The sequence below is a fragment of the Colletotrichum phormii genome (assembly GCF_030913505.1).
Source record: "Colletotrichum phormii strain CBS 102054 chromosome Unknown BDP81scaffold_36, whole genome shotgun sequence".
Taxonomy (NCBI): Eukaryota; Fungi; Ascomycota; class Sordariomycetes; order Glomerellales; family Glomerellaceae; genus Colletotrichum; species Colletotrichum phormii.
In genome coordinates this window covers 314,596-336,330 of record NW_026851478.1, presented here as the reverse complement: position 1 = coordinate 336,330, position 21,735 = coordinate 314,596, and the positions used below count along the sequence as shown (strand labels likewise).

General features: G+C 49.3%; 6 protein-coding genes across 6 annotated transcripts; 4 read left to right on the top strand and 2 right to left on the bottom strand.

Annotated features, from left to right (window-relative positions):
• Positions 1-2,383: 2,383 nt before the first annotated feature.
• BDP81DRAFT_267105 (uncharacterized protein) lies at positions 2,384-2,803 on the top strand (the record flags this gene model as incomplete). The annotated part of the gene is made up of 1 exon (XM_060582899.1): positions 2,384-2,803. A coding segment is annotated over one exon (420 nt), but the record flags the coding sequence as incomplete, so codon positions are not given.
• Positions 2,804-4,589: 1,786 nt separating this feature from the next.
• BDP81DRAFT_334605 (uncharacterized protein) lies at positions 4,590-5,408 on the top strand (the record flags this gene model as incomplete). Its single annotated transcript, XM_060585778.1, has 4 exons — positions 4,590-4,710; positions 4,785-4,892; positions 4,954-5,081; positions 5,142-5,408. Coding segments are annotated over 4 exons (624 nt in total), but the record flags the coding sequence as incomplete, so codon positions are not given.
• Positions 5,409-5,675: 267 nt separating this feature from the next.
• On the bottom strand, positions 5,676-6,522 carry BDP81DRAFT_455423 (uncharacterized protein; the record flags this gene model as incomplete). Its single annotated transcript, XM_060593062.1, has 4 exons — positions 5,676-5,851; positions 5,984-6,164; positions 6,244-6,312; positions 6,436-6,522. 4 exons carry the CDS (start codon positions 6,520-6,522, stop codon positions 5,676-5,678), a joined length of 513 nt encoding a protein of 170 aa, XP_060438402.1.
• A 1,421-nt stretch (positions 6,523-7,943) lies between these two features.
• On the bottom strand, positions 7,944-9,392 carry BDP81DRAFT_361047 (uncharacterized protein). Its single transcript, XM_060586412.1, has 5 exons — positions 9,062-9,392; positions 8,833-9,009; positions 8,653-8,774; positions 8,511-8,595; positions 7,944-8,461 (listed from the first exon to the last, which is right to left on the bottom strand). The coding sequence occupies exons 1-5, from the start codon at positions 9,273-9,275 to the stop codon at positions 8,202-8,204; spliced, it is 858 nt and encodes a 285-aa protein (XP_060438401.1). The 5' UTR covers positions 9,276-9,392; the 3' UTR covers positions 7,944-8,201.
• A 1,024-nt stretch (positions 9,393-10,416) lies between these two features.
• Positions 10,417-10,962, top strand: BDP81DRAFT_334550 (uncharacterized protein; the record flags this gene model as incomplete). Its single annotated transcript, XM_060585773.1, has 1 exon — positions 10,417-10,962. One exon carries the CDS (start codon positions 10,417-10,419, stop codon positions 10,960-10,962), a length of 546 nt encoding a protein of 181 aa, XP_060438400.1.
• A 7,831-nt stretch (positions 10,963-18,793) lies between these two features.
• Positions 18,794-20,107, top strand: BDP81DRAFT_455421 (uncharacterized protein; the record flags this gene model as incomplete). The annotated part of the gene is made up of 1 exon (XM_060593061.1): positions 18,794-20,107. The coding sequence occupies one exon, from the start codon at positions 18,794-18,796 to the stop codon at positions 20,105-20,107; it is 1,314 nt and encodes a 437-aa protein (XP_060438399.1).
• Positions 20,108-21,735: the final 1,628 nt, after the last annotated feature.

Genomic DNA, 21,735 nt, shown 5'->3' with positions numbered 1-21,735 from the left:
GGGGTGCTGTTAGTCAACCTTCTATGACCGTATAGCGAAGCGTAGCCGCACTGCTTCGAGGGCTACCTCTGCCGTAGGCAGGCCAGCGTCTCGGATAAGAAAACTGGTTGGTGTAGTTCTCCAGACAGGCAGGATAGCTCTCGCTGCTGCTGTGATGACTTTGCTGACTCTACGGACTAGGCCCTTTTATCCTATACCAACTATATCTGTCTGTGAAGCAGTGCTACTACCGGTATTAGTACTACTATTTAGAGCTGGTCTGGTCAAGCCTGCATACCAGGTCTCAGCTCCATATAGGGCTGTTAGGAGGACACAAGCAATAACCGCTTTTCGAACTGCAGCTGCTGGGAGCCCCCCTTTAGTGTTTGTCAGGTGCCGTAGGAACTGGGCTACCTTCTTTGCTGATGCTGCCTTCGCTTCCACATGGTGCCGGAAGGTGAGTCTCTTGTCAAACCAGACCCCTAGCCATCGTATAGGCTTTATTGAGGCTTTGATAGTTAGGCTACTCGCCTGAATATCTGGTAGGCCTGTTGTCTGATTATGTTTTCTACTAAAGTGGACTGCCTCACACTTAGCTAAGTCGAAGGCTACTTTGTTCTCTATACCCCAATTGAGGATACGTATGATCTCCTGGCCCAGCGCTATAGTATTATCCTCTAGCGAAGGGCTAGTAGCTACTAGACCTATATCATCTACATAGCCGAACCATAGCTTCTAATCGTCAACTAGAATATCAGCTATATAAAGTAAGAAGAGAATAGGGGATAATAGGGAGCCTTATAGTAGCCCATAGGACAGAGGAAAATCCTCTATAGTTATATCCTCTAGCCTAACTCGGGCTTATCGGCTAGAAGTAAAGGTAAAGATTAGCCTAATCAGATAATTAGGCCAGCCCTACTATCGTAGCCTAATAACAAGTCGGTTTCTTAGGACAGAGTCAAAAGCCCCTTTAACGTCCATTATTACAAGAGTTGTAGTAAGCCCTAAGTCTAGAGCCCTCTCGATCTCGTAGGTCAGACAGGCTGTTAGGTCGACTACAGCCCTCCCTAGTAATGCTCCAACCTGCTGTAGGCTAGCAACCCCTTCTAGGATAGTAAGTTGTTGTTGTTGTTCTATTTAACGCCATGGCGGCAAGGGCGCAGCCGCCCTTGCGGCAGACCTCCAGGAGGGTATGTGGCGTGAAGGGTCGCAGGCTCTAGCTATATACTATATAGTACACGCCGTATCCTGACGTCCTCCAAATCTTGCTCGTGAGCTACTATGTGTTCTATCCATCCCTAGTTCCCACTGGTGCCCTAGTTCCGTTATAACCATCTGGTTTCTTAATAGAGGTAGTTTGTCGTTTGGAGGATAGGTTATGACCTATCTCCTAGTACCGCGGGCAGATCTTCTGGAAGAAGTCTGTCACGCAGAGGAAGGCCTGGAAGCCTTCAGAGTCAGTGATTAGCCCCTTGAAGTAGCGATCGAGGGACCCTATAGGTCCTACGGGCTCCTGGCGGCTGTAGGGGTAGAGGGTGGGCCACTGTTGCCTCCTCAGTAGGGTCTTTCGGCAGTAGACTAGATGGTCTGCCTCCTTAACCCACCCACAGGAGCAGGTGAGTAGTGCTTCTGTGTGGTTAAAGCGTTGGTGATATTGTTTAAAGTCCCCGTGGCCTGACCGTGCCGCGAGGAGGTGATGAAGGGCAGCCCTAGGGAGGCCAAGTTCAGGAGGGCAAGCAAGGGTAGCCTTGAGCCCTAGTTGGGTATAGCGGGGAGTTGCCTCTTGTTTCCACCATCGTCTATATTGGCGTCTTGGCCGCTCTTTAGCAAGCCACTTGATACCTGATAGAGTAGCTAGTTGGCCCCTAAGGACTGGTAGAGTTGTTCCCTCCTTAGCTAGGCTGTCTGCTTCTTCGTTTCCTTTAATACCTTGGTGCCCAGGTGACCAATGGGTTTGTATATCGTGTATCCTAGCTACCTCCTGGATCTCAAGGAAGGCCGCTTGTGAGGAGTCTGGGACCTTACCGCAAATCCCCTGAATAACGCTGGTATTGTCGATGCAGATGTGTATAGGCTGGCCTTGGGAGGTCTGAAGGGCCCGTCGGAGCCCAGCCCTCGCCCCCTCCGCCTCACCATCAAACACTTCTGCTAAGCCGAGACGGCCGCAGCCCTGGGCTATACGTTTATTGTTGCGGTAGATAACAAAGCCGTACCCTGTAGCTCCGTCAGGAGCTTTGGAGCCGTCTGAGTATACGACTGTATGCTGACCTGGCACAGTCTTGAGCCAGGCCTGGAAGATCCTAGCTGCTACATCCTTCGTCTGTGTAACTATAAGGTCATAAGACCCTGAGAGGTATTGCGGCTGTAGGAGTGCTGGCCTTGGACACTTAGGTAACAGGCCAGCTGTCTGGAAGAGTGTCGAAAGAACCATGCTCGATGCAACAAATACAGGCAGCAGACGCAATCTCTTGGGCAGCCGAGGTACCTGCTCTATCTGGGCTCCTGCGGTGATGGGCAAGTTCGGTTGACAGAGCCGGGAAAGAGTACCGACTTCGCTATCCTGAGTTACTATTGGGGCAAGTCGCCGGATTGCACAACAACCTTAACAAACTTGCAACATCACCTGGCTGGATTTCCTCTCAAGAACCTTCCCAAGATAATTCGAGATGCTATAGAGGTTACTCTAGCTCTTGGCTTACAACATCTTTGGGCAGATGCACTCTGTATCCTCCAGGACCAAGATGACGAGATGATTCAGAACAAAATACGCATCGCACACGAGTTTTATGCCCGGGCGAGCATTGTTATAGGGGCCGCCTCTGCGCCGCACAGCGATGCCGGATTCTTGGTACCTCGAGATCTGTCGTATCATGAGTATGAGCTCCCTATTGCTATGAAAGATGGGGACAAGACACCATATCGTTGCCTTAAAGTTTTAGAACGAGGATTCGAGAAGAAGCCAGAGCCCTTTGGTAAAAGGGGGTGGACGTTCGCAGAAGCTAAGAACGCGTTATGCATTTTGCCCTTCGAGTCTGGACGAGTAGTGTTCGAATGCCAGGAAACGAACCTCGCAGATAGCGACGATGATGAGGTATCAACTTCAGATGAGACCCACTCAGATTCACTCGAGCAATTCCCCATTTAATCCCCTGAACGCTCTCATGATCATCGCGGCTGCGGGATGGCCCAGGTGGAGAAGAAACTGGTGACCCCGCGCCTCCAGTCATGCTCCAGTACAAGGTCACGGTTTAAAACACCCGGGAACCTCACGAAAAAAGTTCTTGAAGACGAGTTTGTGGACTCTTATGCGCACGGGAGTACGAGGTGCGAATTTGGCATGAGGCAACTACTGGCTGGTGAGTTGTCTTGAGCGGCATTTGAGATCTTGAAAACGATGCTAATCAATCTAGGGAAGCACGACGCTACATTGGCGTTGCTTGGGAAGATGACCTAAGGTAAGTGTACAACATTCGGTAAGAGGTAGTTATTGACTTACTTCCAGACATTATCACCTTGAAAGCATTCAACAGGAGCCTGGTTGATTTTCTCAAGTGCGCCACAAGTGCTAGGCCAAACACCTGCTTTATCTTGGAAACATCGATTAACAAAGCCTTGTACATTGCCTTGGAGTGATCCTCAATTGATCGAGCCTCCTCAATGAGGGGGAGAGAAGGAAGAATGGGGAGAGTGCGCGCCGGTGGTGTATCAAGCTGTCCATCATCAGAATCGATCACTGGGGCCATGTAGACTCGCGACGTGTTGATCCCTACTCATCTACTCGAGCCCCTCAGGTCCTCAAAGCGGCAAAAGTTTATTATGTCACCCTGTTCGGCTCTGGTCTGGCGATCAGGATCATTTACTCTTCGTTTCTGAAAGGTGCTACCCTTGCCCTGGGTAAGTACGTAGAGTGACATATTGAAATTTCTCAACTAAAGAAATTCCGGAAGAGAATCTACCAAATATGTGTTCATAGCCGTGTACAGAGCATAGGAGTTCATGTACTCGAGACGCCCTAGGCCTAATGATCCTTCTCCTCCCAGATGGAGGCTTTTTTCTGCCCAGTTGCGCCGCACATTGTGTGCTCCGTGTCCATGATTTGTGACTTACTGTATACTGTCCGAAGTGCTTTGGAGTAAAAGCGGCCGAACCTGGAACTCGGAGTGCAGAAAACGCCGACCGCGTCTTATCTCTAGACATCTGCAACCAATTTAAGTTCCAGGGCAGAGTCAAAGTTCCCGTTTACCCGGGAGATCCGGTAGAGGTCTGGACAGACTACGAGGACATTCTGTGCAGCCCCTTTGGCAGAGTAATTGACCTGGCTGCTTCTGCGAGTCCAACTTTCTTTGCGAAACAGTAGATACCGAGACCACAACTGCCTTCACATTAGAATCTCTCTCGACAACGGACTGGTACCCAGGTTCTTACATGTATGCAAGATGAGTCCCGTACAGAAACTCGTCGAGCTACGGCAACAATGGAACGAACGAGCTGGAGCTGAACCATTGCTTTCGGACAAAGAAGAAGTAGGCGAGGACGCACATTGACATGATCCAATTTTGGAAAGACGTCATCGCTGGCTGGAGGCGTGTCGCGCAACGCTGCTCTCGAGACGGTCACTGGTAGATGCTGTGCTCCTCGCCACTGTGGCGTGGCTAGTTCTAGCAAGGCAGTCTTCGACGAAAGAGTGCCCGAGGGAAGTCGTTGGCGACGTCACGGGTGTCTTTCCCCAATGTAAGCCGTCACTCTTCATGCTGCATCTTTCAGAAGTTTTGAAATCACTACTTACTTCTCTCTCTATTCGGCAGTCTCGCAAAAAATCATCACCTTCAAGCACGACCCCGACTTCGTTCCCGAAGATGGACACAAATTCTTCACCAATGAAACCAAGCAGAAGTGGCTAGACCTAGTACCTAGTACGTCTCTTGGATTACCCGCTGGTGAAAAGTGCCATGACTGACAGGTATAATTTCCAAGAGGGTCTAGGTTGGATTAAAGTAGACCATCCGCGACAGTATCAGGACCTCCCCGAACCAATCAAAGACTTTGGAGGACCTGACCAGCCCGTTTTTACAACATCCGTTACACATCAACTGCATTGCATTGTACGTTTGGAGATCTCTATTGGAGGTTTGGTCTCCTAGAGCTAACGTAGCTGAATCTAGTACGGAATCGCTGAAGCATACTCCGGCTTGAAAGCGAATCCATCCCAGCACGGTGAGCGGATGCCGTGGCATGTCAATCACTGCTTTGACTACCTCCGACAGAGCATTATGTGCGCTGGCGATCTGGCTGTCGAGGGCCAAGAAAAGACATTCCCCGATGGTATTGTGGGAAGCGATGGATGGGATGGGAAGCATGTCTGTAGAGACTATGGCGAGATCTATGATTTCTTGGACGAACATAGGGCGACCGAAGACCATTGGATTTGACAAACTTCGACAATTTTTTTCAGTTTCATGTAGGATTGAATCCTACATCATACGTTTGCAATTGTGGCGTTTTTTCTCAAGACTAGTCATAGAAATGACACAGGATGGTCACGAAGGTCCCGACGATGACAGACTGTGATATTCGGAGGCTTCCGTTACATGTTGATTATGATGGGAACACGTAGCCAGGACATCCCTCATCGCTTTGGTCCTCTTGGGAAATCTTTCGTGATAGACTCAATTTGATGCGATAAGTAATTCAAATGTCTATGGGAATTCCTTGCCATCATGGATAACATCATCGGATCTAGGGAGCCGATAGGAGATACTGGCGGAATTGCGTTCTAGGGACGACCATAGCACTGTCTCGGGCAAGCCAGCGGCACCCAGAGACAGGTTAAACACATAGTTGCCTTTGGGCACGATTTGGAGGACGAGCTGGACTGTATCTAGTGATAGCTATAGGCCTACGGCCCTCCACGCCATATACCCTTCGGGAGGTCTGCCGCAAGGGCGGCTGCGCCCTTGCCGCTACGGCGTTAAAATACAACAACAAAACAATGGACCCAGCTCACCACTCTTCAACTTGTCATCCTGCTGCCGAAGATACCAATCCCTTATTGCACCAAAGTCCCGGCACATGTGTCTTGTCTTGAAGTTTGCAATAATACTGGGCTTGCGCTCCTTCTTTTGGGTCCAGGCTCTCGAATTAACCCAAACCCAGGGGAGGACGTCAAGAGACGGAGTGCACATTAGCTGGAGTCGGAGCGAGTCTAACCAATGCCCTGAAGATGATAAGCTCCAGAGATGGTCCAGATGTATCCGAATCACGTACCAACATGCATTTTGATGACTCGATCGTCATCTCGAAACTCCCACACTTTTGGCGTTGACTTATAATAGTCTATATTAAAGTACAGCGCCTTTCGCAGAAGGTTCTATGCAGGTGGCGTATTAATTAGGATCTTTGAGCTTCGAACACGCTGACCGGTTCTGCGAGAAATGAAGAGATGTTCCAATGACTTACAAGACAGTGCAGATCGTGGAATGCCTTGATTTCGCCGAAATAATTAGGTCCGTGGTCCTCGGGGACGCGGACAGCGTTCAAGGGCATATTGGCATCAACCCATTGCTCCGGTGAAAAGGTGGCATTTTCCCCTAGACTTAGCATCAGAAAATCTCGACATTGGGTCAATAATCCTGTCGTTTGATTAGCGCACATGTGAATCCAAGATCATCCCAAGCGGCATCGACTGCCGGACTTGGGTCCATTCGATAGATTGTGGGTTTCATGAAAGCATTGTCAAATTCCTCATCGTGGTAGGAAATATCCATATCTGCAGCGATGGGCGCTTCATTCTAGATGGTAAGCTAAATGAGCCGAACGTTTCGGGGAAATTGAATTACATCGCATCGAGGTATGATACATATTGATCGATATTGTGTGGCCAGAAGAAGCCAACGAGAAAAGAAATAACAGGAAAACAGTAGATCAACAAGTACCTGAAAGTGTGAACTCGACCCACGGAGTCTAGTAAAGCCGGGTTGGTCTTGTTGTTGTTGTTGTTGTATTTTAACGCCGTAGCGGCAAGGGCGCAGCCGCCCTTGCGGCAGACCTCCCGAAGGGTATATGGCGTGGAGGGCCGTAGGCCTATAGCTATCACTAGATACAGTCCAGCTCGTCCTCCAAATCGTGCCCAAAGGCAACTATGTGTTTAACCTGTCTCTGGGTGCCGCTGGCTTGCCCGAGACAGTGCTATGGTCGTCCCTAGAACGCAATTCCGCCAGTATCTCCTATCCTTCGACCCAGAGCCCGCAGGCTTCTGGTTTACACAACATTCCAGTAACCGTCCGGAGTATATCGTAATAGGTAATACCGCCACAAGGGAAACTGTCAAGTTGGGATGTTGACGCAGGGTGGAAGCTCTCAGAGGCCAACTGCAGTTAGGGGTAGAATGATGAATTACTGAAGTCTGCTCCTCCCTCGACGCGTACTCCCTGCGCTGTATATATATCTGAGCTGTTCCTTTGTTGCTTGGACTCCTTACTACCTCTTACTAGCCCCTATCCGGGAGGGCTCTGACAAACCACAAGGGGCAAAACCTCGTAAGACTAGGTTGTAGGGCTTGCTGTTAGGTTCTGTAACGAGCATAGCTGTATATAGCCGCGGCTATACATCGCTACCCACCGGGTTGGTCTTCTGGTGAGAACAAAGCCCTGCATGCCCATTGTCTGATGGCTCTTGAAGAGGCTCATACATGGAAAGACGTAACAGTCGAGTGACTAGCAATGCCACCCTTTCGGCCATCGTCGTTAATACTGTTGTTGTTCTCGTCGTCTCTGTCACAAGGAGCGCACCTGCTTGCTTACCAGTAGGCATTCTTGCCGTCCTTTAAGTCCTAGCATATTATGACTAAACTGCAACATGTCAGAGCCACGGATTTCCAAGGCGGTCTCGCAGATTTCGCATGTCCTTGGTGCTGAGGAGTATCACTCGGTCTATTTGATAGAGCTTGAGCTAAAGGGACGACAGCCCTGCTAGTATTGTACTTTGAAATTAGAAGTCGGCCCCTCTGAGACAAGTTCGCGGCAGTTTTGATGATTACTTTCTGCCCACTTCCGGACTGGAAGGTCATTTATGAGCTCCAAAAGACGAATTTAATTCTGTCCTCAAGCATGCGCAGAAGCTCTTGAACCACAACATACGCCTCTGTCTAAGTTTCAACTTTGCACAGGAAACTAGTCACATCACCCCACACGGAAGGAACCGACCTGATCGAGAGTTAGGCTTCATCAATGACCCCCCCCATGCTCGTGAGTATGTGGTTTCAACGGGCACGTCATCGGTTCATCCGACTCGATCTTGTTCCTCGGACAATCTCCTGTCGTGTTCCTCGATGACGCCCAGGTCCAAACATCGTCCCAGTTTCTGCATTTGTACTGTTGGGGAAGTGTCAACATGTACAGTGACTCTTCTTCGTTCCACATGTATCTCAGAGGCGTCATGTCCGCATTACAGACGATAGACTCCCTGAGTGCTTCGACGCAGTGATCTGTATAGTGCTTAGTCGATATTTCCCTGATGGCTATGACCTTGCCTACCCAGGTGCAACTCCCACCAGCTGCGTTCTTCTCCGTTCTCCCATTTGAACGCGGTCGGATGCCAAACTTGCTCTCGGAGACTCATCTACGATATTTATCAAGGTCACTTGAGTTGCTCGAAGAGGAGAGTTCACGAACTTACGAGACAGTGAAGCTGATGGAATACCTGCAGGCCAATAACATATTCGCCCTGTTTCAGGACGTTTGGTGTCGTATCGAATGGAAGGCGAGATTTCTCTACCTCTGTGATGCTTGTGCTGCCGACTTCAAGTTGAGGATTCAGCGACAAGTTTGTAGGGGGAAATGTCAAGTGGTCACATACGTTGGACCAAATCTGCCCAAGCCTGATTGCTCTTGTCCGTTGGCCGGCCCTCGTACTCGGTGAAATCTACTGCGTCTTCCCATCCTTTGTCGCCTATTTTGATAGAATGGTCTCCCTCAAATTTGTAGTGATGGGTTTTCCAGACGTATTCGCGGTGGGAAAAGTCGTCATAGATGTCTGTAATGGTCAGAAAATGTGGTAGGACTGCGTATGGATAGGTTGTACATACTAGGCCATTCCTTCGTAGCTGGCTTCGATGAGTGATTATCACTCTCAAATGCCACAAAAAAAACAATACCGTAGCCTAGGAACGCGGCGATGTGCAATAACCACGGCAGGTATTTTCGTCTATCGTGGTGATGCTCCCGATCCCTCAGGAAGGCAACTTTGGCATAATCGCCATCTTCAGATCCCTCAGACGAGAGAAGATTTTGGCGGTCCATGGTGAGTAAACTCGCAGAGCGTTGCAAGCAATTGAGAATAGAACAGTTAGGCCGTCACGTCGTTGTGTGGCATACAGGAGGACGTCTCTTGTGTTAAGACTTTTGTGGAGTCCACTTCAACTCTGAACCTCGCGTTTTGATTTGGATTCGAGACGTGGGCTACGAATGATTTTCGGAAGGTTAAAGTAGGCCTGGGGGGTAGATGTATGAGACTTACCTTGGTCTCAAGTACCTCCGCCGAAATGTTGACATATTTCGCACTGTGCCGTGATCGCGAGGGTCTCAGGCCGTGTAAACTTTACTAGCTTGGACCGGGATACGGTATGATTTTCCAACGCCGAAATATGCAGAGCGTCGATCGACGTTGACGTTAAACCCGTAAGTTTCCACTTTATTTCAAGAACACTACCCGATTGTCCTACGAGCCTCAAATATGCAAGTGGTTCATTCACCTCTGCCTTTGACATAGTGAACCATACAACTTGCTACGGAATCAGCCCAAGCTCTTTTCTCTAGTTACAAGAACCATGAAAGCGTTTTACGATAGGTCTTCCAGTGAGGAGAGGGATCTTGCCGTCAGTCTTCTCCCTGACCGGCAGAGCTCACTTGAAAACGATAACGGTTTTCAAGATCTGCTCAAAAGGGTGGCACTTGGCAAAGATCCTGCCAGGGCTATCATCACTGTCGGAAGTGAGCGTTTCGTTCTCTACGCAACCCAAGTCGACGAAAGCGTCAAGTTCACTCTTTCGGACGCGGCACAGAGGCTGACAAGATTTGTGGTTGCTGAATCTTCCCCTTCCATCTCTATTTTCTACAAAGTTGGCGAAGAAGATGCATCGGACGAAATCACCTGCTTCGCAACTTGTATGACTTACGTCCCTTCTTCTTTGACCGACAGCGCTAATACCCGAACACAGTGAACCGATCTGAAGCCGCCTTGGCTGATTCACTGTCTTGGACAGAAGCCTCCGTCACAAAAAACGAGTTCAACTTTCACAATGGCAAGGGAGCTGCAAACCGCCTCTCTTGGTTCGGTCGGCTCACTGGATTGAAGTCCACCCGGTTCCGCACCTTGGCTTTCTGGTCAAGTTTAGCTGTGGTGTTCCTCATCCTCGCGTTGATTAATAGCGAAGGTGCCAAGATGCCATTTCAACAGCATTTTGAGAAGGGAATCTGGATTCGATACGACCTCAAGGACAGTGAGGGTCCGCGTTATCAGCTCCAATTTTCAAGACACAACGTGTCCGACTGGAAGAACCCCTATCCAGATGGAGAGTGGGCTGTACGTATCGATGACCAGGCCCTCATACCTGCAAGCTTGATGGACGCGGACGAACTCCGATACCAGAAATGGTTCAGACAGCGGTATCCAGGAATGAGAGACGTTGTTGATAACAAGGACTACCTGAGCAAAGAATTTCTCAGCGATCCTGATCGTCTCAAAGTGCCCGCCGACTGGCTTTTCCATCAGGCTCACTGCATCTTGGCTCTCAGAAGATACTGGAAGGCGAAGGAGAGCGGCCACCATGTCTGCCCGCGGGACATTGATCACAAACACATTCATCATTGTCTAGATTCTCTCGATGAATGGTTCTTCATTGACGGGGATATGAGGAAGCCGCCTCCAAAGCCTATAGATTACGAGGCGGAATGGTCTTTGGTATGGAAAACCAAAGTTTGCTGGTAGCGGCCGCGAACGTGTCTTAGTGCTGGATACGAAGGTCAATGCTTGGTATCCTTGCATTGTAAGTTATCTTGACAGTTTACTGTAGGAACGAGAGCCTTAAAAATATCAAAAGCTTTTATGTAACTTCAGACACCTTGTTCTAGTAGATTGTCAATATCATACTCGTAGTCAAAGTTCACAATGACAGAGAAAGCTCTACCACAAGTAATCGCAACTGGCGGTCAGCAACAGCTGTGCCAAACTGGGGACAAATGCACATCCAGCAATGATTACTTGGACTTATGGTATACGCCAGAATGCTGGGTCATCAATCAATCCGCCCGAAAACGATCCTGTAAATGGCGCACAAGAGTTGTGCTCTTAGAGTTTGGACCCAATGCATACATACGCCGTACTTAGGTTCTCTTATATATGTGGAGCTCGCTGAGACCCATACTTAATTAAGTCTGCGGTCATTTCTATAATTTTAGGAAAACTTTGTTCTGGTTGATGGTAGCGTCGCATTCGGTCTGAGACGGACAAGAGCCTTGTTGTGATGCGCCAACTTTAAACTGGGTTGCTTCCCCTGGACTGCCCAATAATGTAGGGGAATTGATATACCGGCGTCGCTGTTCGACCTTTTGAGTTTGTTGGGACTAATCAACAGCTAACAACGGCACTCCTCCGACAACAAGACTATGTCCGTCAATGGCAAGAAACATGGGGTCCCCAAGTCAACCCACCACCCTATTCACCCCCACGGCAATCCTCCCCTCAAAGCGAAGCGTCTTTCCGAACTGCAGCCTCCTACCACACTCTAAGCAACCGATCCTCCTCTCCTCCTATAACCGAAATCCCAAACCCACCGATTCCTGGCGATCCAGAGCAAACCTATGATGCCCTCTTCGACCGAGTTAATACCTTTGCAAGAGCTAATGGATTTGGCATTATAAAGCGGAATAGGCATAAAGCTCGAGGCCGAATCATTCGATACACCTTCCAGTGTGATCGGTTTGGCGAGCCTGGGCCTGCACAAGGTGCTGGTATTCGACAGCGCAAGTCTCGTAAATGCGGTTGTAAATGGTAAGTTATTGCCGAGGCTTAAGAGGAGGGTAAGTGGCTTTTACGTTATCACCTAGACCCCTAGTATAGTTAGTATAATCATGGCCCTAGCCTTGAAGCTACTGCACACCCTTCACATCGCAGGCTTACCCAGCCACTTCAGGATGCCATTGAAACTACAAGCCGACGAGTTGGGATTCGGGCTCGCGATGTGCGTGCTGTTGTCCAGGAGCAGTTCCCAGAGTCCTTATTTACCCAGCGAGATATCTATAACGCTAGGGCTCGTATAAACCGAGAGAAACTAGCGGGATATTCGCTAACTGCAGTATTAATCAAGCTGTTTGATGAGCGAGATATCCTATACGTGGTGAAATGGGCAGACGCCGAGCCAAACCGCCTTATTGGCCTTGTCTGGACCTTTCCCTACTGTCTCCAAATGTGGAAGTGATTCCCTGAGGTGATTAGCTTTGACAACACCTACAATACCAATCGCTTTAAGCTCCCTCTCTTCCAAGCTACTGGGCAGACCTGCCTTGGATCTGTTTACAACGCTGCGTTTGGCCTTATCGACAACGAGAGACTAGAGGGTTTCCAGTTTCTCTCAGCAGGGATCCGCCAACTCATGGACCAACACTCAGTCCGTTACCCCACTGTTATTATTACAGACTACGACAAGCAGATGAAGGCTGCACTGAATGAGCAGTTCCCAGACGTTCAGCAACAACTCTGCATCCACCACATCAATTTTAACGTTATGCTCAGGGCTAAGCAGAAGTGGGTTAAGGACCGCAGCTGTAGCAGTAACAGCAGTGGGTCTAATGACGAGGGATATCAGCTACCAATACAAGCAATGGCCACGCTAAGTGATGAGGATGAGGCCTATATCAACACATCTATTGATAAGCCCCCCCCTCATACGTATCGTGGGGTCCTTATGATGTGGAAGCTTGTTGTTTTTGCTGAGACTGAGCACGCTTTTGAGAAAGCCTGGACCAAGCTCTGTAAAGAGTTTAACGACCAACGCCCAATCCTCCAGTACCTCCACATAACATACCTACCTTTAAGAGCACAGTGGGCCCGCTGCTCTATCCGAAAATATTAGAACTTTGGTGTTCACCTCACCTCTGGCACTGAGTCAAGTAATAACAACATTAAGAGTTATCTCTTAAATGATCTTAGTCACCTATATCGACTTGTTGATGTTATGTAGGACATGATTGGTGACCAGGAGATACGCTTCAGGCAAGCTTGTGCTGAGGATGAAGTGCTTACAGGCCGGGAGTATATAGGTACTCGCTTTGAGTACCTAGGCGAACTTCGAACGATGCTTTCCTCGAAGTGTCTTGCATTAATTGGGAAGCAATACCGGCTGGTAAAGAAGGCAATGCCGTCTGGCACGAGGCCATTCCTAGCCCCCCTTGGAGACTGTGGTCTAGACTGCACTGTTTTAATTGAGCTGGGTATCCCATGCTGCCATAAGATCTACTCCTAAAAGTTAGATTTAGCTACTTTCAGTAAATGGGAGGTATACCCTCGGTGGCGTCTTCGAGAGACGTCTTCCTCAGATCCATACCGCCGGATCTTTGACCCTAAGATTGCTGCATCCCTCCGCGGTAGGCTAAAGAACATAGTGCAGCCTGTCCTATCATAACTAGCCTTACCTGCAGAGGGCCAGTCAGCCAGACAAGCCCGCACTACCTATAGCAGCCAAGGCGTAAGTAGTAAGAAGCGAGGCCGCCCACCTGGGAGCAAGAATAAGTCGACGCTAGCTGGGCTTACACAAGAGACAAGTTAGCCAAGTCAAAGCCAGATATCAAGCTCATCCTAGCGACAAACAAGGAGCCAGTCTAGTGTTCTTGGTAAGGGGAGGACAACAGGGAATTATGCAAGTGGACGGCCGATGTAGCCTAGTGTTCGGAGGAAACGGAGTTAGTGGGAAATGGTCTGTAGTGACGATGAATCTTTGCAACCACGTCGCAAAAGGTAGTTAGGTAATAGGCCTTTTGAGGGGTTATATAGTCCCTATTTGAGATTTACAAACCTGGGGTATAAGTAGGCTGTAATACGTACTTTTAGAAATCTCAAATTAGAGCTTAGGTTAGAGAAGAGGGCAGGAATAGCCATGTTAGTGCAGTCACCCTCACCGCCTTTATGGGGAGGTATTGTTTTTTTGAGCCAATCAAAAGGTCGAACAGCGACGCCGGTGTAAGGTCGACGCCGGTGTATCAATTTGCGACGCCGGTATATCAATTCCCTAATGTAGATGCCCGAATTTCTCAATCCGGAGTACTCGGAGGTTGGATACCTTATAAGCACAACATATTATTTTCGTGATTTCCGGTTGCGTTGATCCTAAGTCTCCGGTGTCTCGTGCGTTCTGATTTGCCGGTGAGTCCCATGCTCCACAGGAGCACAAACCTTCTACAATATTACACTTTCTTCTACAGGACAAAACAGTCGCGATGCGGTCGACAATCTATCTTTCACAGTCATACGGAGGAAGAATCTCCATCCAAAATGATTTTCACGCTTCAAAGCGAGGGATGGACAGCGTGCAAATACTGGTCTTCATCGGCGAAGTGTAAGTAGTACGAGTATCTATGATACACGCTGAAACATCTAGTGTAAGCTTTAGACCATCATTTTGAGTTTATTTATCAGCAGGAGCAACTGAACACAGTGGAGACTGCATCGGGTTCCATAAGCCGATACATGAAGAACCACGTAAAGCTCGTTCTTCTGCGAGTTGTATATCAAGCCCCTGCAGACAAACCCGGACACGGGTTGCCCGTTACTTCAATGCGCTGCTCTACACCCGTCGGTGTCTTACACGTCCCCGACTCTGATACAGTGGCCCAGCGTTACAATAAGATGTTGACTCGGGTTCATAACGTCTCCGTTGTCCCGTCGACCCCATACGGTGTACCCGCATAAACTTTCACTTTCTGGCTGAGATTTCCGCCGCGCTGTTCCTCGAGCTTATCAGCTAATAACATGGTTCAGGGGGCCGGCCGTGATAAGGTGACACAACATCATCCAACTCAAGGAGATTCATTTGTAAGAAGTTGAAATGCATGAAACCAGTGTATGTCTGCGATGGAGTGCGAGTTCTCTAGGTATGTATCTAAGCCATGTGTCCACCGAGAAAGCAACGCGCACAGCGGACTTCAGCAGGTTTATCCCAAATTTTGCCTGGCTGTGTTTAATTCTTTTTTTTTTGGCAAGATCTTGCACGCCTTTTCTACCACAATCCTTGAGGAAATGAGTTACAGGATGTCCTCAGATTCGAATACCGTCTGCTCATACAAGGAACTTCTCAATTCAGAAAATGACCGCTACGTCGAGGAAACCGGAATCACCGCGGCATCGCAGCAATCGGCACGCCGCTATACCTGGCTCCTTCCCGTTTTTTCAATGGGCTGGGTCATTACAACGTTGATTTGTACAGCAATTGCTTTAGCTAGCTGGCACAATACCCAGAAACTTGATTCTATCAATGGACTTATCCAGCGAAGCCTTGTCATAGACTCGGACCTCCTAAAATACGCAAACGAACACAGATACCAAGGCCTCCCACAGCCTTCAAACGCACTCATGCAGATGGTAACTATCGATGGACTCGAAGTTCCAGGTTATGAGCTCAAGTACAACGCGAGCTATTGCGACGAGTTCGCCAATCCAGCCGGTGCTCCTTCGCGCGGGTGCGTCCTAGATCGCGTTCAAGGAGGTTGGGTGCCCGAAGTCTGCTCTGACCGAGAGTTGCGAGAAGCTTGGGATTCGATGCCGGATTTCGGATGGTGGCTCGACGAGGCGCGTACTCAGAAAATTTCTCAAGAGCGTGTGTATCGTGGCGATCCGGATATTGCAGGCCGTACTGTTTACACGAGCGTCAATTACCACCTGCATCACTGCGTTGCAGTGATGCGTCTTCGCAACAAGAACAGCTTGCGAAAGGATCGCGGCCTGACGTTTCACATGCTCAGCCACCATCATATTGAGCATTGCTTTGATCGGTTTTTAGATTGGCTTACTCCGGAGGGGATCAATATCACAAAAATGCCGACAGAAATACGTTTTTCGAGCGCCGGCGTTGTGGATAACAAGGACAAAAGAACTTCCGAGTGTTATGTACCAGTTTAGCATCTATCAATGATGGTCGATACAGGGAAACATTTGTGTCTTACCCAGTACATGCTCGCGAAAACTTCCAATCTGATCAGTCTTCTTGTAGGCCGTGAATTGCACTGTGAGAATGGATCGAAAATAAAGAAGCAAGAGAATGAAATCTAACCCATTTCACAACATGAATGCATTTTCAAAGGTCTTCGTCTCCGATGGTGATTGAGATAACTAGTCCACGTTTCAGAAATCAAACGAGTCTGGCTTGATAAGACTTGATAGATATCTAGTTTGAAATCTGCTCCAACTTGACATAGGACCGGCGGACCATTCCTGAATTCCACTTCCAGTACTTTGGAACCACCCATATACAACAGACCAGTATGACACACCAACCCGTGACAGCCGCAGACCACCATCTCGACTTTCCAGCAACACAAAGACCTCTGTATCTCAAGTCAGCAGGAATTGGCTGACGAGTATCTGCCCACTCACAGTAACGTGTTTAACCATCCGCTGATCATGCTGATGTACCCGATTCGACGGTGCCATTTAGTAAAAGCAGTCTGCCGTCCAGTCTTCAAGAAACAATCGTGATGTAAGTAGCCGAGGCTAGGCGCCATGAAAAGGCCGATACCTATGAGCATCCCAATTATTTGGTGGCTTCCTCTAGTAGACGGGACCTGGAGCAACGAAAAGTAAGTACCGCCATGTAGCAGGGTCCAGTAGTATTCTTGAAGTATTGAGCATTGCGTACCTCTATGATGAGTTTTGATGCGTATATACCCAAGCCAATTCCGCATGCAGCAGTAACGGCGGAAACGGTCTGTATTATCCAATGAATGCAGAATGAACTTTCATTTTTGTTGCGAATGATAACAACAGCAGTTGGCATCAACACCAAGAACGCAAGTGCTTGGAGAGCGCCGTGAGCTACGTATGGTGATAACCTTCGGCTCGAAGAGGGGCCACCGTGCTTGCTCGGGCCAAAATCTAAGTTGCGGTCGTTGTTCAAGAGGCCAAGTGGGATTGCCCTGTCTTCTTCGGAGTAACTAGCCTTCATATTCAATTGAAATGTGTCTGGTTCGAGTGATACTTCAGTGGGACGCCGGTAAGAACGAGTAGCTAGCTTCATCTTACCGTAGAAGGTGTGCAAGGTTAAAGGCTTGGTTTGGTCGTCAGTCTGCATCAGCCAGTCGTAATTGTTTGCAAACACCCAGGGCTGTTTCTCCGAGTGTACGCTGAACTTGTTTCCAGACCATGTATCACAGCTGTAGCAAACGATTCCAACGTTATGATACGAGCCGTCAACCGTAGCGTTAGTTACCGAGTATGAAGGTCCATCGTGCGCAACTTCTGGCGGATTGTGAAAGCTGGAGCCGATGCGATTTAGTTGTCGCACAAATCATAGGAGCACTGGGGAAACCAGGTTATTACTTACTGCGTTGTTCGCAGGCTGAAGGTGACGTCTGTGAGTTGATCAGCTTACAGTCTTCCCAACGTCCATTCAGAATAAATGTAGATACCTTCTGCACGCCGGCCCGGGTAAAGGACAAACATCAAAGCTCCATCCATCAATGATCCTATTCCGAAAGCTGCATAGCCTTTACGCTCTTCAAACTTTGCCGAAAGATACAGCTGAAGATCGTTCCCCCCAGAAGAGGCATTGTGATAAGAAAAAGCAACGATGCATTGATCGACGTTGTGTCTCTTGTCAATGGTGCAGTACTGTACTGGTGAGGCTGTCGCGTGTATGGTATTAAGAAGGAGATACACAAGCAATAATGACCAGCAGGCCTGAGAACGCCTGTAGCTAATTGCCTGTATACCCATAATGACCAGCAGCTCGATTGGATATGTCAGTAGGTATACTGACGTGTCGGAGAAGCGAAATGCGTTCAGTTGAACAGCTCACAGGCAGACCTGCAGATAGGACACGAAATGCACACATACACTCGATGGAGAGAGAATTTAGAAATCTCTGATATAACGATATTGCGTGCTGAGCCGGACGAATCACGCAGAGCCTTTGCGTCGCAAACCGGCACCTCGATGAACGGATCCACGGAGTAGCAATCAGATCAGACGGTCGCTCTCTTACGCCCTCAACTAATTATTTCGCCGATTTGATGATGACAAATTTTCCGAAGCAGAATGCCGTCGACAGCAGTTTAACTCGCGAGGCCGGGCAGTAAACTCTAATTATGTACCGACGGGGTGTTTGGAGGCCCTGGGCGTATTCGAAAGAAACCCCTGGACGGTAGAGGAAACACCTGATATCCACACAGTGCACTGTTTTCTCTAACTCAACAACGGGTAAGTGACCATCTCGGTGGGGTTAGATAAAGTGTAATTAATGAACTGGTGGCTAAAGTCGGCAAGAACAATGTCCAAAGTACATTGGGCGTACGGCTCACATAGAGACTGTATTGGCGGCCAAAAAAAAACCTTGAAGAAAAAGCAGCTTTGAATGAGGAACAGCCCGTATTGAGAGATGCATTGAATGCCCCTCGATGTTGTATATAGTTGACATGCCTGGCGCACTATAAGACAAAGTCCTTCTCTATAAAGCACTTAGTCAATCACATCAACAGTATATCCAATCTAAACCACAGTGTTTTGTCCATGTACCAAAATCTCGCTTTGAATCACAGGGGTAAGTTTTGCAACCATGAGGCCCGCTGTGATCGCCGCTCTGCTCGCCTCTTCGGCGTTTGCCCTACCGACCGCATCGCGCTCCCAGGAGTCCATTGAAAAAGAGTTGGACGAACTCAACGCCTCAGAGCCTTGGGAGAAGCGCCAGAGTGTCGGTATTTACGGAGGCAAGAGCGCTTCCTCCACTGACTCCGACGACGTCGAGAAGCGCCAGAGTGTCGGTATTTACGGAGGCAAGGGCGCTTCCTCCACTGACGCTGACGACGTCGAGAAGCGCCGGAGTGTCGGTATTTACGGAGGCAAGGGCGCTTCCTCCACTGACTCCGACGACGTCGAGAAGCGCCAGAGTGTCGGTATTTACGGAGGCAAGAGCGCTTCCTCCACTGACTCCGACGACGTCGAGAAGCGCCAGAGTGTCGGTATTTACGGAGGCAAGGGCGCTTCCTCCACTGACGCTGACGACGTCGAGAAGCGCCAGAGTGTCGGTATTTACGGAGGCAAGGGCGCTTCCTCCACTGACGCTGACGACGTCGAGAAGCGCCAGAGTGTCGGTATTTACGGAGGCAAGGGCGCTTCCTCCACTGACGCTGACGACGTCGAGAAGCGCCAGAGTGTCGGTATTTACGGAGGCAAGGGCGCTTCCTCCACTGACTCCGACGACGTCGAGAAGCGCCAGAGTGTCGGTATTTACGGAGGCAAGAGCGCTTCCTCCACTGACTCCGACGACGTCGAGAAGCGCCAGAGTGTCGGTATTTACGGAGGCAAGGGCGCTTCCTCCACTGACGCTGACGACGTCGAGAAGCGCCAGAGTGTCGGTATTTACGGAGGCAAGGGCGCTTCCTCCACTGACGCTGACGACGTCGAGAAGCGCCAGAGTGTCGGTATTTACGGAGGCAAGGGCGCTTCCTCCACTGACGCTGACGACGTCGAGAAGCGCCAGAGTGTCGGTATTTACGGAGGCAAGGGCGCTTCCTCCACTGACTCCGACGACGTCGAGAAGCGCCAGAGTGTCGGTATTTACGGAGGCAAGAGCGCTTCCTCCACTGACTCCGACGACGTCGAGAAGCGCCAGAGTGTCGGTATTTACGGAGGCAAGGGCGCTTCCTCCACTGACGCTGACGACGTCGAGAAGCGCCAGAGTGTCGGTATTTACGGAGGCAAGGGCGCTTCCTCCACTGACGCTGACGACGTCGAGAAGCGCCAGAGTGTCGGTATTTACGGAGGCAAGGGCGCTTCCTCCACTGACTCCGACGACGTCGAGAAGCGCCAGAGTGTCGGTATTTACGGAGGCAAGGCCTCTGCGGAGACCGACTCCGAGGACACCGCTTAAATTGAGGAAGGAACACTCTGATCCTAGGGCCTCCTTCACATGCAATGGCATCAGTCAACTGCATAGCATGTTGCTGGGACTCGCTTCGCAGGATCAACAAATGCCCACATCGTTCGATAACGAGCAGGGATGTTTTTCAGTGTCCAGTCTTGCAAATAAGTCTTAAACTAGGAAAAAGGGGAAAGGGAAAATAGGAGCAGCGAAACTTTTAGCCTTATGATAAACGAGAGTCTGTAGTAAATGCGAGTTCCGTTATCCCTAGGCCGCCATGTCCCAGCTGACATATCTCACATGCCTCTCGCCTACCTTTTCTTGGCATCTTTTGTTAGCGAAATAGGCGACTCCTTACGCAAATCCCTAACAGCGGAAAGCTCTTCGTCTTCCCTCCCCGGAGTCCCCTGGGGATGGCCCCGCAGCCGCCGGGCTTCTGGTCCGTGTCGGCTTTATGCAACGGGCTCGATCTAAGCTCTGTTACTCAAGACTACTTATAGTCAAAGCGGTAAAGGATGAAGTGTTTGGAAATCCGATCGAATGTTGACCTTGGACGATCTTATGGGATCGTCCTTTAATGTGACGGTAGTGATACGTCGAGGAGACTAGGTTACTTCAAGTTTCTGCACGAGGAGGTAGATTAGCATTGTTTTTCACCAGGAATTACGCAGAGAACTTTTTCTTAATTAGAAATCCATCGCAGATAGAGTTCGAGCCCAGATAGTAAATGCGAACCTTTAGACGTAATGCACGATTGGACTTTTATGTGTGGCGGCCCCGGTTCCCCTCTCAATTTCTATCCCTCAGTGATTTTGTAATGTTGGTCTTCTTGAGTTTGGCGGGCGGGCTCCTATGAGGTCCGTCTGAGGAAGAGGCGGTAGCTCATAAGGGCACTCAAGGGCTGCATTCGGGGTTTCGTCATGGTCGTGGTCAGGTTAGGTTATGATTGAACCCGTTATGTTACGAACGTCCGGATGTCTACGGGGAGTATGTCGTTCATGGTTACGGTTGTGAGACATATGGCTCTCCTGTAGTCTAAATTAAGTGGAAGTTATTGGTTGTCTATGTATTAATCTATAGACCGTGAAGCTGAATGGATCTGATAGCAAACCTCTGCTTAATATACTTAGTAGTCGGGCAAATATGTATATGTCCCTCTCTAATTGTTCTTGAGATCCAGGAGGTAGGCAGGAGGATACACGATATACGAACCCATTGGTCTCCTAGGCACCAAGGCATCAAAGGAAACAAAGAAGCAGACAGCCTAGCTAAGGAGGGCACAACCCTACTAGTCCCAAGGGGACAGCTAGCAACTCTATCAGGGATCAAACGGCTTGCTAAGGAGCGTATACGTCGCCAATACAGAAAATGGTGGATACCCCTCGGGAGGTCAGCCGCAAGGGCGGCAGCGCCTTTGCCGCCATGGCGTTAAATACAACAACAACAACAACAACAACACTTGCCTTATTTCTATTTTTAATTATGAAGAATTCTAATTAACGGGGCTTACCTAAGGGATACAGTACGCACGTAACAAGTAGAGAGTTGTTGTTGTTGTTGTTGTTGTTGTATTTAACGCCGTGGCGGCAAAGGCGCTGCCGCCCTTGCGGCTGACCTCCCGAGGGGTATCCACCATT

Bases quoted from the DNA above. Each gene is read 5' to 3' on its own strand.
- BDP81DRAFT_361047 (XM_060586412.1), bottom strand. From the start codon at position 9,275: ATGGACCGCCAAAATCTTCTCTCGTCTGAGGGATCTGAAGATGGCGAT. The intron at 9,010-9,061 runs GTATGTACAACC...TGACCATTACAG, and splicing joins AGCTACGAAGGAATGGCCTA to ACATCTATGACGACTTTTCC. The intron at 8,775-8,832 runs GTATGTGACCAC...CTCAACTTGAAG, and splicing joins TTGGGCAGATTTGGTCCAAC to TCGGCAGCACAAGCATCACA.